At 33.0% G+C, this 19216-nt stretch overlaps 1 protein-coding gene across 21 annotated transcripts in view; it reads right to left on the bottom strand.

Annotated features, from left to right (window-relative positions):
• RBM26 (RNA binding motif protein 26) overlaps nucleotides 1-19216 on the bottom strand; it is an 85838-nt gene that overhangs the window by 21218 nt on the left and 45404 nt on the right. For 14 of the 21 annotated variants that reach the window (XM_077855261.1, XM_077855249.1, XM_077855250.1 and 11 more), the window contains exons 10-18: nucleotides 19091-19202; nucleotides 17814-17973; nucleotides 14969-15133; nucleotides 14188-14319; nucleotides 12910-12981; nucleotides 5894-6019; nucleotides 5479-5553; nucleotides 3704-3871; nucleotides 2126-2230 (exon numbers count right to left, since the gene is read on the bottom strand). In XM_077855261.1, coding sequence (XP_077711387.1) covers nucleotides 2126-2230; nucleotides 3704-3871; nucleotides 5479-5553; nucleotides 5894-6019; nucleotides 12910-12981; nucleotides 14188-14319; nucleotides 14969-15133; nucleotides 17814-17973; nucleotides 19091-19202 — 1115 coding nt within the window. The remainder of the gene's footprint in view (nucleotides 1-2125; nucleotides 2231-3703; nucleotides 3872-5478; nucleotides 5554-5893; nucleotides 6020-12909; nucleotides 12982-14187; nucleotides 14320-14968; nucleotides 15134-17813; nucleotides 17974-19090; nucleotides 19203-19216) is intronic. The other 7 variants (XM_077855258.1, XM_077855268.1, XM_077855270.1 and 4 more) reach the window with 3 other exon arrangements.

The following is a 19216-nucleotide window of genomic DNA, read 5'->3' as shown; positions in this document are numbered from 1 at the left end:
CAGTTAAAACATTTCATTTTTTTTTTTTTTAATTTTTATTTATTTATGATAGTTACAGAGAGAGAGAGAGGGAGGCAGAGACACAGGCAGAGGGAGAAGCAGGCTCCATGCACCGGGAGCCCGATGTGGGATTCGATCCCGGGTCTCCGGGATCACGCCCTGGGCCAAAGGCAGGCGCCAAACCGCTGCGCCACCCAGGGATCCCCAGTTAAAACATTTCAAACACAGAAGTAGAGTAATGCAATCAAATCAGTATTTAAAATGTTATTCTGGCTAGTTTTAAGAACAGAGTAGAAGATGAGAATGAGATGGGAAACCAGTTAGGATACTAAAATAGCTCCAACTAAAGATGGAAGCTTTGTCTACAGTGGTGGTAACATAGAGAAGTAAAGATATTTAAGATCCATGTGGAAGTAATATGTATAAAACTAACTGGATATGAATGTTGAAGGAAAGGGAGGAATCAATGAAGATTCACAGATTTCTGCTTTGAGTAACTGTGTAGATGGAATTTAGGGGCAAAGCAAATTTCAATTTCAAACAGGTTGAGTCTGAGAATGTGAGATATCCAAGTAGAAATGTCAAGCAGGCACCACTGACAAAAGCTCTTCAAACATAAGTATTTGTTTTATCTCAAGACAGTTCATCTTAACATTAGTTAAAATAATAACCTAAAACCCAAATAATAAACTTCATAGGTTAAGGATTAGCATATACAGAGCAGCATATACAGCAGTATGCTCCGAGTTAACACTGTCCTAAAATGTTCCCTGCAAAAGGGCATCGGTCCATGGACAAATAAATTTTAGCAATACCGAATATGTCTATTTAGGGATTCACAAAACACAAACCCCTAAAGAAACCCTATAGCAAAATGTATGTTTAATACAACCTTTCCCATATTTATTTGGCCTCACAAGCTTTTTGCACTAATATCTGTTAACAAAAAATGGAACTCGTGTGGCCAATGACACACACTGGGAAATACTGCATTACTATATATACCAACAGTACTACAAAATCATGATAGAGAAACAAAACATGGGCTAATAAAGAATATTGGTAGAACTATTTATTTACTAAAGTCTGAGCCAAAATTTTTAAAATGATAACTTGTTTTTTAAAGTGCCAACACAGGCAAGTAATCTCCAGAGTAAAGAAAACACAAATTCTATATTAATATAAAAGCAATTGGTCTTTTTCAGAACCTATTATCTTGGCCAGGACACACAGGCATCCCTATCAAGTTTCCAGAGAATGCAAAATATATGCAGGTTTAGACACCATCCTATGATTTTCTATGACAAACAAGATAGAGCCTTACGACAAGCATAGTGGCTGCTAAATGTTAATTAAGTCTTTAATGGTTAGATGCCAAGACCAAATTCAGATTTGTCATACATTAGAAAAAAAAATTATTAGGGTGCTAACAAATCTGGGGAAAAAAGTGTAATTCTTAGATGAAGGCAAAAGTAATAATCTAAAATGTAAAAACTTTTAATCGTGGCATCACTGATAAATGTAGACAAGTACCAACTACATTAATGACATTAAAGTCTCTGTATTTCAAAATGCAATCCTGATTTTTAAATATCTTTTTGCTAAATGTTACAAATGCTTATTGCAATAATTCACCAGATTTTTCTTATATGATCATATAGCTAAATTAGAAGTGCTTTATTTTCTTTTATAAACGTCCACAGCACCATCTATAGGCAAAACTTAGGTAGGCATGTTTTTAATACAGTTCTCCACTATAGTCTGATCCTTATAGCAACTCTAATATATGTAATATGCCTATTTATGCACAGAATATCTCTGTAAGAATACCTGAAAAGGCCTTAATAGATTTTGGTCCCAGAGAGAAGGAGAGACTAAAATTAGAAAAGGAACTAAACTCATGAGAAGTAAAAGGACTTGGGCGTATAGACAGAAATGCTGCCACCTTTCATTAAATAAAAGATTTACTCTACCAGTTCTAAAAAATTTGCTAACTTCTATACTTCCACTATGTCAGACACTATCAACAATTATGGACTAGAATGAGGGGGATATACTTTCAAATTGACCACCATGACTACATCTGCTCGTCTTTAGAATATTGCATTGTTGTAGTGAAACATACTTCCAGCTGTAATTCTGTATACTTTCTCCTAAGTTCAGTGACTTCTTCTCCAGCCTGCATCTTCTTATATAAATCCAGTTCCGTGTCAAGCAATTCTTTCTGCATCTAGAAAATGGTAATTAATAATTTAAGTGACAATAATATCACGCATTTATAAACTTTTTTTTTTTTTTTAAACAAAGAACTTTTACATATTCCCATTTAATCCATACGTTCCTTCTCTATCTCCAGTCCTACCACCCTACTTCAAGCCATCAATCACTTCTGGTCTACACTACTCCCATAGCTTCCTAACTTGTTCCTACTTCCACTCATTTCCCTATAATTCGTTGTCCACACAGAAGCCAGAGTGGGATTTCTATGGACTGATATGAAGCAATTTTCAGGAAATAACTGTGAAAAGAAAAAAAGAGAAAAAAAAAACAAACCCAAGGTGTTAATGAGCAATATAAAAGAACAGTTTTTTGTAGGAAAGAATACATACACACACACCAAGAGGGAAGGACAATTGGGGATGGTGTGACAGGGATCAAAGAGAAAAGGTCTTCTATATACACACCTTTTTTATGTAATTTACTTTTGAATCATGTTAATGTTTTATTTATTCAAAAAATAAAATTAAGTCAGCAAGAATGAAAGGGAGTGGAATCCGAAACTGACTACAAATCCATCTAACAATTGGTGACATAACCACAAAAAGGGAAAAAAAAGTAGTTCCCAGGCCATAGTTCTGACTCTATACCCTTAGTTGAATATGTTGTAACCTTAGAAAGAATAGAAATAAATTTTGAATCTTTTACTTAGTTGTCAGAAGTGGTATTATTGAAGCAATTCTAGAACTATGTGGAATGTATTAAATAACTGTGCAAATGAGTATTGTATTGATGTTAGTGGGAAACAAGTTGTCATTATCGGAAAAGGAGATAAGATATGGAGTAAGAGAAGGAAAAGAAGCATCCTGTGGTACTGGAGAGAATCAGAAATATCAATATAAACTCATGATTTTATACATATACATACATACAATACCAAGTATAAATATTGTATAACTGTAGATTTTTAAAAATCACTTACTACTACATGAAATTATTTTCCTCACTTATTCATATCCAATGGATTGATCTATCTGAATTTCTCCCCTTTCAATCAATTCTATAGAATGCTGTCAGAATGTTACTTCTGTTTATTAACCTTTTATAATATGAACTCTTTTTTTTATAATATGAACTCTTTATAAAATAAAGCTCAATCTCTTCATTCAAGTATTCATCAAGCATTCAAGTACCTGTATCACTTTGTCTTCAAGCTAGCTTTTCAAGATTATCCATAACTATTCTCCTAATTACTAACTTTCCAATTATAATCTAAAGGATTTAAGAGATTAGTAGAGTTTGTTGTGTGTGTGTGTATATATATATATATATACTATTAATTAATAAAAGAAGGAAAAAATGTTAGCATATATTAGTCCAATATTAAGCAAAGAATATTACCTAAAAGGAAAACAATCTTAAACAGTATAGCATTTTAATGTTTTTTAGTAAATAGTATAATGAGTAACAACACAAAGTGAAATACCTGAGTCTTGGTTTTTATACTTTTCGGAAGACAACGTCCAGGAGAAGCAGCTTTGACCTCATCTTTTAATTTGGTAATATTTTTTGTCAAAACCTCTAAAGTTTTCATTATTTCTGCTTTATCTTCAGACTTCATTGCTTTGTTTTTCTCCAGTTTTGAAATTAACATCTGCCAAATTTTTAAAAAGAGAAAACTTAAGATACTTTTTCCTTATATTATTCACAAAGCAAACACAGCAAAATAAGTATAAAGATAAATAACAGTTTTAGTTTACATATTCACTGCAAGGCTTACAACTACTTAAGATAACAAAGTAACAGATTTGGTGGTGCTATCTCAAGTCTTAATCTTAGCATATTGAGAAGAATTACACAATGCCACTGGTCTCTCAGAACTTAAGTCAAAGCACACAACCATAAGAAATTCAATCTGACCACCAAAAAAGTTGTCAATTTGAAGTAATATCAATAATTTTACTTTTCAATCCATTTGTGGGTATTCCTACCTCTAAGTATTGCCACTTCAAACACAGTCTACAAACCAGAAAGAGACAGAGGAAGTTTTATGGTTCCCTTCACATAATGACATCTTAAAAAATTAATTACTTTCTTTGTAATATGGAATACTACAGGGAATACCAACTGGCTTGCCTAAGAATGATATCCCCAAAATGGACAGGAAACAAAAGATAAACAAGGTAATATGGTGTGAAAGATAGCACGTATTATAGGTATGCTGATTCAAGGTGGTTTCAGTTTTTGGTGTAAAATACTGTAATTTCTCCTATAAAGGATATCCAAATTTAAATTAAAAACTTTAAGCGAAAATGTAGAAGTTTCTGTATTTTTCATTATTTTGAAATGTCATAATCTTTATTACTAGACATAATCAAAAACTGATACTATATGTCACAGAGCAACAGTGTACAAAAGAAATACTGCAAACTACGTAAATAATTTTAAATTTTCTAGCAGTCACATTAAAAAGATTTAAAAAAAAAAACCCCAAACCAGTAAACTAATACTGTATTTTTTTTTTAAAGATTTTATTTATTTATTCATGAGAGACACAGAGAGAGAGGCAGAGACATAGGCAGAGGGAGAAGCAGGATCCTCCACAAGGAGCCTGATGTAGGACTTGATTTCAGATCCCAGGATCAGGACGGGACTCAAGCCAAAGGCAGACGCCCAACTGCTGAGTCACCCAGGCGTCCCACTAATACTGTATTGAACTCAGTATATCCAAAATTCTGTACTTTAACAAAAATTGAGATGTTTTACTTTTTCCCTTCATATTATGTCTGAAATCTGGTATGCATTTTATGGTATCCATAGAGCACATGACAATTTGGACTAAACATATTTCAAGTATTCAAAAGTTGGATGAAGCCATTAGCTACCATACTGGATAACACAAAACTAGAGGATCCCAAGCCAATTAAAGAAAGATACATATTTCAACATTGAGGAAAAGGTTCCAACTATCTGTTGACAAACTACTGTGCAGCAACATATCTGGATAAAGCTTATTTTCACTTCAAGTTGACCACTCTAGTTCCTTTAAACCACTCCAATCTTCAGTTCACCATTTAATGTATGTTCTTCATCTCAATACATTAATCAACTGATAGATATCTTATGACTGATAAATATTTCAGTTTACCCTTCTCAATTACATAAAATATATTTCTTAGGACTAGCTAGTGTGAAATTAAATTTACTCAAAATTATAACACCCATAAATATATTTTGCCAAATCCAACTTTAACATTGTACCTTCTGTGTTTCAATGTGCTTTTCTAAAATTTCTTGTTTCCTTTTCCTTACATCTTGCTGAAGTTTCAGTGCCTCCTACAGAAAGATATCAAAAATATCATTAGAATATTTACTGTTTATTTTTCTAATAAACATACATTCCAGAGGAAAGAAATGGTAGTAGATGCAGAAGCCTGGCAACAATTAAATGTAAAGTTTTGCTTTGTAAAAAATATGTATTAAGTTTCAAAGATCAATAAAGAGATGCTTTCATCCCCCTCAAAATTAATATTTACTGCTATACTATGAAAAATAAAAGTTTAGTGGCAGCCAACATACACTTTTTAGTTCTATTTTGTGACAAGTCTTGAAAAACCACATACATACAGAAAAGCTTTCCTACATGCACATTTTGTAAACTACTAGCTGTATTTACCTGTTTTTTTTTCTGTGCTTCATTATTGTCAACTGCAGAGGTGGAAACAAGTAAGGTTTTCTGTGCAGCCTTCAAAGCAGCTGGATTATACACTGTTTTAGTTAGGCCAGTAGATGTAGACAACACCTACCAATACAAATTCAATTTCTTAAAAAAATGTATAAAGCATTCACGATTGCCTTTCTTTTCTACAATATTCAATTTTAAAACACCTTTGTCAAAATTCAGTACATTTAAATAAATGTGTTATATATATATACATATATATAAAACTAAATCATACTTAGTGATTTGAAAGGAAGAGTATGACTGAAGCATAAACTATAAAATAAAAAAATTTAAATTAACAGCACATACTTATAGAAAAAACATAAAAACTTGAAATCAGGAAAAAATATTGATATTACTATATCACTGAGAAAATATTAATTGCTAAAAACATTTCCTTTATATTCCTAGGGACTAAAGCTAAAATTGTACACAAGAGCATGCCAAAGGAAGAAATGGGATACTATCCCTCAAACAATTTAACATGATCATTTACAATTTATAGTTCCAAAAGTAACCTTAAGAACTTAAGAAACTGTTTTCTATCTCCATTTCTTTGCTTGCATTGATCCCTGTTTTAAGTGACCTTCTTCCCTTAAACCCAGCTCACATTCAGCACCAAACAGTCAAGACCTTCACAAAGCCCTCATCATCTATTTCTTCTACTCCGATTCTAGGAAATTTTATTCCTACAGCTATTCAAACATTTAATAAAAATGACCTAATGATATATTATTTATGCATCTCTCTCCCTATCTACACAGTAAAGCCAACAAAACCACGTCTTTCTTCTCTTTGTGCTTCTTCTAATAACTAAACCTTGTTACAAACTAATTATGAGACCCTGTGTAACTTCAACTACCTTTTTGGGCCTCAGTTTGTTCATCTATAAAATGAGAATGTTTTAAGTTAATGGCATCTACTGTCCTTACAAACTCAAAAATTCATTCCATGAAGGTAAGGACTCTTTGCTTGGTTCACCACTCTATCTTCAGTGTGTAGAACAGTGCCAGGGCATGTAGTAAATACTCAATGAACACTTTTCCACTAAATCAAACTGAAGTGATGATAGATTGTGGAGTGTCCAATCTACACAAGGTCAATTTAAGAAAATAAAGATGTATAGGCTACCTTTTTTATTCTTCAAAAGTAAAAAGTTGTAGGTTCCATGGTGTGGTTAGTTACTGGTTCTTAAGAAAGAAGTCTAGAGATCCCTTAAGGGAAATCTATGAATGTTTTAATAACTAAACATGGAACCATATGTTGTGAACATGTAACTTTCTGGAGGAAAAAACAGTTTCCAAAGGTTAAGGGAGTTCATGACCTAAAAGAGGTTAAAAGAACTACATAAGCAGAAGATCATCAATGAGAAAAAGAGCCCTACTTTTTAGCTACTAAAATATAAACATCTGGGTCTATGAGAGAACTAATAATCAGACCATATTTTCTAATCCTCTATCGCGAAGTTAGATTAGGGAACATCACAAAGATTAGACAACTCATCACTATTGTAAGTATTCAAAAATGTTTTAGCCTCCACGTAAAATAAAAACCTAGAATAGTATTAATTATACTGGCTCTATACAATGCAATTGAGGTTTAAAAATAAAGGTTCTTTATAATACTTGTTATGTATCAAATCTGACTGATAATTTTCTTCAATAACAAAAAGTAATACTCAGATATCACTTACAAATAATGAAATGGTTGCAGCATTCAGTAAAATATGGAGTAAAAGTAAATATAGATTTACCCTGCAGTCTAACTTCAGTCACCATTCTCTGTAATACTAGAATAAAATTTCTTCCATGTTACCTTACCATACCACACAATGCTACACTGCATGATCACACAAGGAAGAAGAGTAACTTTATAAAGAAACACAAGATAATGTGCTAAAGACAGTTTGAGTGTGTCATTAACTGTTGTTTTCATGAGGGTTCTATAAAAAGTTGTGACCAAAAAGACTACTATTATCAAAAAAGTTGGAAATAATATAAACCTATTTTCTAGTTTCAAAATGCTTATTACCATAAAAGCTGTGAGAAGGGCTGAAATAAAGAAACTCATGTAATTTGCTTAATCCGGTGTTTTTCCAATTTCAAAGTATACTTATTAACATCTGATATCAGACTAAGAAGTGCTGATTCAAAGTGAATAAAACTATATGACTCCTAAAACCATCCCACTTCTTTGTTTTATCCAGGAATCGACTCCTATGCAAACAGAACATCAACTAACATATTTCACTGAGCTCAAGACATCACTAGGAAACACATTATCATAATGTACCAGTACTAAAGACAAAAAATTGCCAATTATAAGGATGAACACCAATAAGATATAGCCTAATTTCAGAGGTGTCGAAAGGTGAAAATAAAATGTCTTAGAAACAATAAACTGTATGAACCGAAATACTGCCCACTATTTGAATATATTTGGTTCCAGAGTTTAGATACTGAAAGTATGAATAGAAAGGGATATCTGTATTTTCAAAAGACAAGGATAGAATTGTGATAATAGAGAAGAAAATCTGTTAAAAATGAAACCAGAGGGAGGAAATGACAAGTCAACACAGAAGATGCTACGACTCTTAAGAACAAAATCAAAGCATGGGTGGTGGTCTTTCAAACAAGCACATTTTCTCTATTTTCCAAATGGATTTCTGTATGTGCTGTATTTTTACATATTGACCTTACTGCATTCACCTATTAATCACAAAGGCTGGTGAATTCTTTCAGATTTTTCACATATAGTATCATGTCATCTGTGAGTAAATAAAAGTTTTGTTTCCTTTTTTGTCATCTTTTTACCATTTATTTCACTTTCTTGCCTTACTATACTGGTTAGGCCCTATGCTTAAAATAGTAATGAGAGTGGACATTCTTTCTCGTTCCTGATCTCAAGAGGGAAAGCATTCAATATTTCACCATCCAGTATGTTAGCTATGGAGATTTTATGCAGATTAACTTTATCAAATTAAGGAATTTTCTATTCCTATTTTGTACATTTCTTACGGTGACTAAGTGATACATTTTATCATATGTTTTTTATACTGAAATAATCATAAGAGGTTCTTCCCACTCTTCTCCCCCTTATTCTGTTAATGTGGTGAATTAAGCTGATTTTCAAATGTTAACTCAATCTTGAATTTCTAGAATAAATTCTACCTGGCCAACATGTATTATCTTTCTTCATATCACTGAAATTTGCTAATATTTAGCTTAGGATTTTTATGTGTACATTCATGAGCTATTGGCTTGTAATTTTCCTTTTCTGTAATATACATGTCAGGTGTGGTGTCAAAGGTCTGCTAAATTCAAAAGGTGAGCTATAAAGTATCAAATATGCTGTTATTAAAATGTGCATCACTACCACCTCTCACTTTCCAAGACAAAAGCCAGTTTCCTAACAAGACAGAAGTTATAATCCATTAACATCTCTTTATCTTATTTCCTATGTAAAATATTACCAGCCATAACTACTATTAGTTCTTGTAAAGAAAGAGAACAGATTTTTCTCATGGATAAGAATGGAAGGCAAAAAATAAGTATTTTGTAAAAATTATTTAAAAAAAAACTTAGTTCCCATAAAATTTAGCATAGCAAGTAATTTTTAGAAATCATATTTCTCCATAAGAAAAACAATCATGGGGATCCCTGGGTGGCGCAGCGGTTTGGCGCCTGCCTTTGGCCCAGAGCGCGATCCTGGAGACCCGTGATCGAATCCCACGTCGGGCACCAGGTGCATGGAGCCTGCTTCTCCCTCTGCCTGTGTGTCTGCCTCTCTCTCTCTCTCTCTCTGTGTGACTATCATAAATAAAAAAAAAAAAAAAAAAGAAAAAGAAAAACAATCATGGTAATAATTCTGACTAAATAATCCAGGTAATAATCCTGAGGGAGAGCAATGCATTAAAAAAAAAAAATCAAGAGTAATCAATAACAGTTATGAAAGGAAACTCATAAATTTCCTTAACTGTCATATTTAAAGTAGAAAAGGTATACAACAAATGAAATTTCAAAGTCAAAGGGTTACTTAATTGATTGCATTTTATTGTTAAGGAAAGAGAGTAAGATTTGTTTAGGATTATACATGTCAGCTGCTAAAACAACAGCTGACGTCTCCAAATGACATGCAACATTACCTCAGTACACCACACAATTTCTCTTCTGAAAGTTCCACAGTACATATGCTAACATATCATATTGCAAAGTGGCCAAGATATATATTTTTAGATTAAAAAAAGAGAGAGAGAGAGAGAGAAACTATTAAGGCACAATAACATCCTGTATAACAAAAGTCTAATACACCTGAAACTGATATGACAATCAAACATTAAATATTCAAGTGATTAATCACTTCGCCTTCTTATCCTTTAAGAAGGATCTTAGGAAAGTAAGTCTTTCTGTCGATTAACCAGGATGGTACCAACAGTTGCCACCATTATTCTTGATAAATCACTCTATCTTGAGAGGTACTCAGGTATCATTTTGCTGATCACTCTTTCCAATGAATTATCAGCAATACCTTAATACCTTAATACCTTAAGTATCAATTTAGCAGTACCAATTAGGTTTCAGGTTTCCTCTCAACCCTCTCACAAAAATGGACTTAGGATAAAGAATCACTAAAGGATTTACTCAGTGTTGTTCATAGGAAGGGGAAAATTTTTACATTTGTAAACTTACTTGCTTTAATGACAATAAAAAATACTGTATATATACTACTTTTGAGTATTTCCCAGCCTTCAATTTGATGATGGGAAATATTCTGCTATCCTTCCTAAGACTTCTCTGAATCACTAACCTCTAAGGATTCTTCAGCAAAAACCCCTATAGACTTGGGGAACGGAAACAATCAAGAATAAGCAAAAATAAAATGCTATTCTATAAACAGGTTCACTGAAGATGAAAGTTACACACTTAAAAATAACTACTTTCCTTCAAAGATTCTTTTCATTATTTACAGAATTTTTTTTTTCATAAACAGCTCACTACCATCAGTGATTTTTCAGTTAGTGGTAACTGTATTAGTCAATGTATACTATCAATTCCATATCTGTATCCCTTTTATCCTAAAGCTATATAAAACATACTAAAATCAATAAAAACAGAAGCAAACAGACCAGAAAGATTCTGTAAAAGCTGTAATTAATACATGTCATTTTCAGATTCTAAATCTTGACATTAACAGAGGTTAAGCATAGTTTTTAGACCTCTGCAGAATTGGTCAGTACTACTACACAAAGTCTAACAGACTTTTTTATTTACTTTATTACTCATTATCAAGAACAAACCTAATAAATATTTAGACACTGCTAAATTCAGTAGCGTATACTAAGACATAGACAAATTCAGAGAAAAAAAGGGAGGCATCATATGGAAAACATTTGAAGATTTTATAGAATAGGGTAAAGAGATTTTTTAACCTTTAAAAGAATGACTAGAATTCACTTGGAAGAAAATGTACTCCAGGGAAATCACCACCAAAATAAGGGGGGGAGGGGGGGAGGGGGGGAGGGGAGGGCAGGAAAGAGAAAGGAGAAATGAGCAAAAAAGGGCTTGCAAAGGAAGAAAGCACTAAAGTGGAGGTATATGCCCCATATAACCGAAGTATGATGAGCTATGAATCAAATAGTTATTCAACTGGTGAAATGAAAGTTTCTGCAAGAAGTTAACATTAATATAACTCTGAGGGTAGGATGGTGGTAGTATAGACTATAAGAGGGGCATACAGCTAGGACACTGTATCCAGAGGCCAGGAAACTGAAGGTGGTAGAGACAGAGAAGTAAATGACAAACACAAGTAAATGACTCTCAGGCATTCAGACTGAACAACTTGGAATATGTGGTAGTATAACTTCCAGGAGTGGTGAAGAGGAGAATTTATATGGGAAATCATTTTTTAAGCACATTTGCCCTGAAGTAATGCTGAGGTGCCTAAGATAAAAATTCGAAATGCAGAATGAGATTCAGACTCAAATTTCTAGAATTGCCTTAGTTTAACATGGTAAATAAGGAAAAGAAAATACTGAAGAACCAGTGGAAAGAAGTTAGCCATCTCATGGGATGCTCTATGTAATATATGGAGTCGACTTCTTACATAATCTTAATAATGGAAAGAGCCATGGATGTGAAACAGAAGACACATTCAGTCCTGACTCAGTAATTCCTAGTTCATCTACTTGGGCCTTACACCTTCCTTTTAAGGTGAGGACATAGAAATGAGAAAAATTACCCAATTCTATTTTGTGATTCTACATACCTCAAGTAAGACTAAAGCCCAAAGCATACACTCATACCTAAATAGAAAAAAATAAATAACACATCTATACAGAACTATAAGATCCATGAATGGTCTTAATTTTCCCAGTTGTTTAAAAGAAGAAATGACAAATGACAATTGTCAGATTATGTACAATAGCTGTTAGTAATAAAAAACTTACATTATCCTTTCTAATTAAAAAATACTTTTAAATGAATCATTTTATTTAATCCTCACAAAATCCTCGGAGCAACACAAATTTACAATCATTTTACCAAGGAGGAAAAAGAATCAGAAAGGTTAAGTTAAGAGCACTGGCCAGTATCATGCAGTTAGTAAGTAAGAAGCCAGAATTCAAACTCAGGGAAAATTCCTAATTTGTGGCCTTTTCCATTAGGCTGTCACAGAATTTTCAAATTAAAATGCACAGTATCTCCAAAGAAAATATAGTAAATGAAAGAGAAAACAAAAGAAGGAAGCACATGGACATATAGTGAGAGGCAAATATTAAAATGCTGATGCAAAAAGTAAAAAAAGGTAGGCAAATATTTTTTTCAGCAAATGGAAAGCAAAAAGGTAGGAATAAGAGATACAGATACTATTAAGAAGCAAGAGTTTGGAACTATGAAAAAAATTAAAAAATTAAGATGCCACCTGAAAACATTTATGAAGCCAAGACAAACACATCATGCTATTCTTCTTACCTTTTCAGTTGCTGAAACAGATGGCTTTGATACAAAACCCAACCTGTCCTTCACAGATAACTTAGTTACATTCTAAAAAAATTAAAATGGACATATTCAGTGTTTCCCCAAACATACAGGTCTGTTGGGATTTTGAACATTCTGATTCTACTAATACATACTGACTCATTAAGTATACTGATGTTAATCACACAAACTTAAGGCCTTTTTCAAAGAGACAGAAAGAAAATGTGTGTGGAAAACAAACAATATGCAGTATTAATCATAAAAAATTATGATCTTAAAGTAAGGTTTGAACTAGGTATTACTAAAATCCCCTCCACTGATATAGAATCATTAATTCTCAGAATCCTATGTTGACAAGTACTAAACATTATAAATATTAGGTTTGAGTAATTAAAATATGCCTGATTCTTGAGCTTAAAAATAAAAGCCATTCTTTCCTAAAGTACATTTGTTTTTAAAGCCAAATACAACTATCTGGTCATAATCTAAGATCATAGGACTAGGAATTATTATTATGGGGTTTTTTCTTTTAGTAACTAAGAATTTATCAATTTCCATTCTGCATGTTTTCATAGACTCTGATTATCTTACTCTTCAGGAATTATCTAAGAAGACTATTTTAATAAAGTAGCTTTCTAACTACATCCTAACGCTACTTTAGGCAGCAAATGCTGAAACATCTAGACACAAAAGAAAGCTGTTTCAGAGACTGAGGGTGGAGAAACAAGAAACTGCCACTCAAGTGTGGAAGGCAGTGGGAACGATATGTGGAAAAGAGAATCTGAAAGTCAGGAATAAGTGATGCAAAGTTCTAAGAGCTGCATAAGTAACTTGCAACAGTATATCAAGCACACTAAAACCTGATGGCTTAAGCCTTTCCTTCCCAAAAGCTTTCAGTGCAGTCTACTCTATCATTTTTTCTGGAATAGAATTTCTAGTTAAGCAAAAGATGATGGGGAAAAAATAAGACTTAGTGTACTGAACTTCATTTTTCATGCAGTTTTACTTGAAAATACCTCCTCCACAAAAAGAAAGGGAACTCAAGTATTAACTAAAAAGAAGAATTTAAAATTCGAATCCTATAGGAAAAGCAGAATGTGAAAATGTTATGGTAACGGTAAAAAGAAAATTTACAGGTGGAGTTCATCTATGTGTAGACTACGATACTTCTGTATGAAATATATACAATTAACTATAATTCAAATCACATGAGAAACTAATTTACTGAGAACCTGTTACATGACAGACACAATGATAAGACTTTTCATTTACCTGAGGAAGGTCTGAACTGGCACTCTGGGCTTCCGCCGGTTCAATAGTATTTGAAGGTACTGGACCCAACCGCTCTTTGACTGACTGCTTCACCACAGGCAAAATGGGCTGCTGGACTAAGGGCTGCATTACCTCAGAACAAGAAAAAAATGTTAAACGAGAGGATTAGTTCATGGACATGTAAAGTAACCTTTGTTATATGTTATTAAATTGCCCATGCAGAGGTTTAAAAGCTCAGCTTATAATAAAAACCTGTCTTTCAAATTCCTTCACACACATACGTATAGCTGTTTTTCTTTGCATAAATTAACTTATTTATAAAGTAAATAATGAACAGGAGAAAATTCAATCAAGAAACAAACTGCCATGAAACTCTCCTATAGGCAACTGATCTAACATTACATAGTGATGGACTCAGTGATCGAAGGGGAGAAAGAGAGAAGGAGGGAGGGAGAGAGGAAGGGAAGGATTTCCAAGATGAACACACGGTCTGAGTTTCTAGAATGTGTTGAGCTACCACATACTGAGTGTCTTCTATCTACCAGGGACTTTTCTATGTGCTTTACATCTTATCAGCCTATAACTGCCTAGGGATTAACTTCACAATAAAATGAGAGAACAGGTTAGAGACATTAAATAACTTCCCTTCAGTCTTTACAGTTAACAGAAGTAGAAGCAGAATCTCAACTCAAGTCTACCTGACTGCAGTACTTTTGCTCTTAAACACTATGCTAACAGCTTCTAAGAAAAGCATTTAATTTCACCCAAATCTCCCTCTTACCTTTGGAGAAGTAGTTTGTAACTGCTGGGTACTTCCTTCTCTATGCCAATAAACCTTAATAAAGCGATTGTTTAGTACTGCTTCTGTACTTGATATTGCTTTCTTTGCTTCTTCATATGTTGCAAATTGGATAAGGGCACCTTCAGGATCACCATTATAAGCAACCTAACATTTAAAATATCATGAACAATAAATTCCAAAAGAATCTACTATTTCATCCAGTAAAATTCCTCAAGAGATAAAACTCTGTTCCTTCCAGTAATATTCTCCTTACCTTTTTGTATATCTAGATTATTTACCGTAGTTTCCTTTCACTCCAGAAGAAATGTTAACTAAGGACTGTTCAGAGTAGAACAAAGAGCCTCCTCTATATAATACTTTGTAAAGAATGCTCATTGCACAAATGTTATATGCAAGCATCCAAAATGTTTCACCTTTTACCCCAATATTAATACTGAGAAATAATCCCTGTATTAGTGAGAGATGTGGCCAATACCCAGCTTCAAGAGAAAGCAGTGAACTACTTTAAAAGGGGACTTTCAAACTAAAAATTACAGAATAATCCATTTGTAAAAATTCCCAAATTTGTAATTCTCAAAAAAAATATTTCCAAGAGTATGAGAAAGTTAAACTTTCTCTTAAAGGGGGGAAGAAAGGATCTACATAAAGCAATCACATTTTACACATAAGGAAAATGAGATTCAGAGCATTTGAGTTTGCAGACCCATTCAAAATAATACATAGCAGATCCACTTCAAATTTCCTCTCTCAATAATAACAGTGTTTTCTAAAGTGTGGTATGAGCCATTGGTAGTGAAGCAATACAAAATAGGATTAAGAGCAGACTCTAAATCAAACTGCATGGCTCAAACCTTAACTGCTACTCTCATGGGAGACCAGGAGCAAGTTACTTAACCTTTCTGTGACTTTTGCCTCTTCAAAAATGGGACAATACCCAGTCTGTAGTGTTAGCGAAATAATAATTCATACAGAGTATAAAGTATTCAATATTCACTTAAAAGGATGATGATTTTAGGTAGCATTTCAATAATCATATATTTACGGGAATTTAAAACATCAATTTCACCCATATATTTAATTAGGATAAAGTTAAAGAATTATTTTAAAAGATTTTATTTATTTATTCATGAGTGACAGAGAGGCAGAGACATAGGCAGAGGGAGAAACAGGCTTCCTGTAAGGAAGCCTGATACGGAACTCGATCCCAGGACCCCAAGTTCACACCCTGAGTCAAAGGCAGACACTCAACCACTGAGTCACCCAGGCACCCCAAGGTAACGATTTTTTTTAACTGATTTTTTAAAACACATATTTTATAAATAATAATATACGTAGCATGCAAATATAGCAAATGGCCCAGTAAAAGGAAGAGAAGGTATTAACCTCGCTAGTAATTGAGAAATGCAAACTGAAACAATAGTAAAATACCATGTTTTGCTCCTCAGTTTTGAAATTTTTTCTAAATTTAATTTTACCAGGGCAATTAAACTGAATGAAGAAAAGAATACTCTGAAAGCTTTTCTCTGTCTACATCTAAATGGTAGATAAAATTGAATTGCAATAAAAAGATATTCAGAGATATTCAAGATTTTGTAACTATGGGGTAATATGTATACCATAGACCCATATATTTTTTAATATATATATGTGTGTGTGTGTGTGTGTGTATATATATATATATATATATGTACTTTGTGTGTACTAATGGATTGATAAGTAGACACAGAAATACAAGAATCTGTAATAATACATGATATATTGTTAACAATAATAAAACTATGGGGATATATGGAGAGAGGAACAAAGAGGACACAAAAAGTTGGAAGAGGAAATATTTCCTTTAAATTCTCTTTAAATTTCTATTGCTCCACATCAAGCAAGCATGCATTTTTTCATGTTCCTTTTATAATATTATTTTTTAAATGTCAAGGAAGCAAAAATATCCAAATAATAATTATTCTTATTTAATCATCAGGTTATCGGAAATAATTATTTTAGGTGAAAAGAACATATGAACTGGTTAAAAAAATTTCAAAATTATTTCAACATTTTCGACATATCATATAATATAAACTCAATACTAAATAACCTCAGAAGTTACATATGTCCAAGACAAAATCTAATTTTAGGTGAAGTTATATACAATTATACTGATATTTAATCTTTAAGGATGTTCAAAAGTGATAGAGGAAAAAGTACATGTTTAAATTAATTAAGGATTACATAGTTTTTGGGCCCCAAAAGTATCTGTTAAGTGCTTCCCAATATATGGGCAGCAAAAACAACCTGACTGAAGCATTGTGCTGTAATGCTTCAGAGAAACTGAGGAAATGAACACTACTATAAGATTAGATTTTTTTTAGTCTGATTATGTAAAGTTTGCTATAATTTTATAACTTCTACTAGGTAGAAAGTATGTAATAATCTGATCAATCAAAACTGCCTTTTGAAAGCAAAAAAACTAAGAAATCACACATCGTTTCAAAAATATAGTTTCATTTCATTTCCAATTTTCCTAATTTAGAATGTCACCAAATTTTCCATATTCTTCTATAAAAGTTTTTTCTCAGGATCCCTGGGTGGCTCAGCGGTTTGGTGCCTGCCTTTGGCCCAAGGCGTGATCCTGGAGTCCCAGGATCGATTCCCACATCAGGCTCCCTGCATGGAGCCTGCTCCTCCCTCTGCCTGTGTCTCTGCCTCTCTGTGTGTCTCTCATGAATGAATAAATAAAATCTTTAAAAAAAAAAAAAAATTTTTCTCACTACATTAAATTCCCTCCCTAAATAATTAAGCAAAGATGAGATAATTATTTCATAGCTCTTACCTGTAAGTTAACCAAGGTTCCAAATCGACTAAAGTGTTCATTAAGTTTGCTGATATTATTTAATTCTGGAGGAACTTTTCTAAGTTCAAGTTTGGTATTTTCATTTCCAAACTGAACCTTTTTCTGGAAGCCTGGGCTGTTTGTTCTATTAAAATTTGGCCTGTAACAAAGATCAAGCTGATTAATACACTCATTTATAAATCCTGACCCCTATAAAGTACAAATTAATAAAGTTTTACAATTTAAGTTCATTTTTTTTTCAAAACTAAAACTACTGGTTGATAAAGAAAATTTAAATTTTCTTCCAAAATCTGAAATTTCCAAATTAGTACTATACATATCTTTCATAGAAAGTAACTGAGAAGGGTTCTACGTCATTTAAAGTAACTGAGAAGGGTTCTACGTCATTTATTACACTGCACTTCAAATCCAGGCCTACTTTAGCAGGAAAGGTTCAGTGTCCTCTTTCAGGAAATCTGCGTATATAATTTTTAACGTACCTCTATACAATTTTTGTTGCACTTCTACAAAAGCTAGCTTACTGAAATGTATCCTCTTCTAAAACACCGATTAAAAACAAAGTAGAACCGTCTCAAACACTTTCCAACTTAAAAAAAAAAAAAAGTCAGAACTATAAACCATACTTTTGGCACTTGAAAAAAGGACAAAACAGACAGGTTACACTGCTTGCCTTAGATCACAGAATTACAGGTAGAGCCAGAACTAGATATTATCAATTATTAAATGTTAAAGCTCTGACCCTCTCTCTTAACTTGCAAATTTATAAGAGAATCATCACATACACCCCAACATTCCGATTCTTTACCCCTTTCTCTGAAGCCCTTCCCTGACAACTTTAGTGTGTCTATCCAGCCTCCCCTGCTCCCCAAAAGATCACTTTCTAGTTCTTAATAGGACTTGCCACATGCTAAAGCCTCCTCCTAAGCCTGACCCAACTTCCTTCCCTAATAAAGGGCTCATGACCATCCTTTATACAGGTAATTTTCAGTGACATCTCTAAGTGTTTTCTTAGAGGAGGGGTAAGGTAGAAAGAGGAAAAATTGTGTCCTTCACTACCACACCATTTCTATATGAAAATGCCTTCCAAGTACCAACTAACTTAAAAATATTTTAGCAATCAATGTACACAATGAGACTGCCTACAGAACAGAATTATATAAGGCTCATTTTGAAAGAGAATATTCTGCCATAACAATATCCCAATATCCTAAAAATCACTGCACAATAAAATTCCTCAATTTTCCCTGCTAGCTTACTTATCAAACCAGGTCTTCTTTGTAGGAGCTCCAGGCTCCCCGGAACCAATGGTTCTTTTCCTTGATTCTGAATCCACTACTATCCTCATACTGCTTTTATTAGGTGGCTTTTCTATTTGAAAAGAA

This window comes from Canis aureus, chromosome 17 (assembly GCF_053574225.1).
Source record: "Canis aureus isolate CA01 chromosome 17, VMU_Caureus_v.1.0, whole genome shotgun sequence".
NCBI lineage: Eukaryota > Metazoa > Chordata > Mammalia > Carnivora > Canidae > Canis > Canis aureus.
Note: the sequence above shows the minus strand (reverse complement) of the source record. Positions and strands in the feature narration are given on the sequence as shown.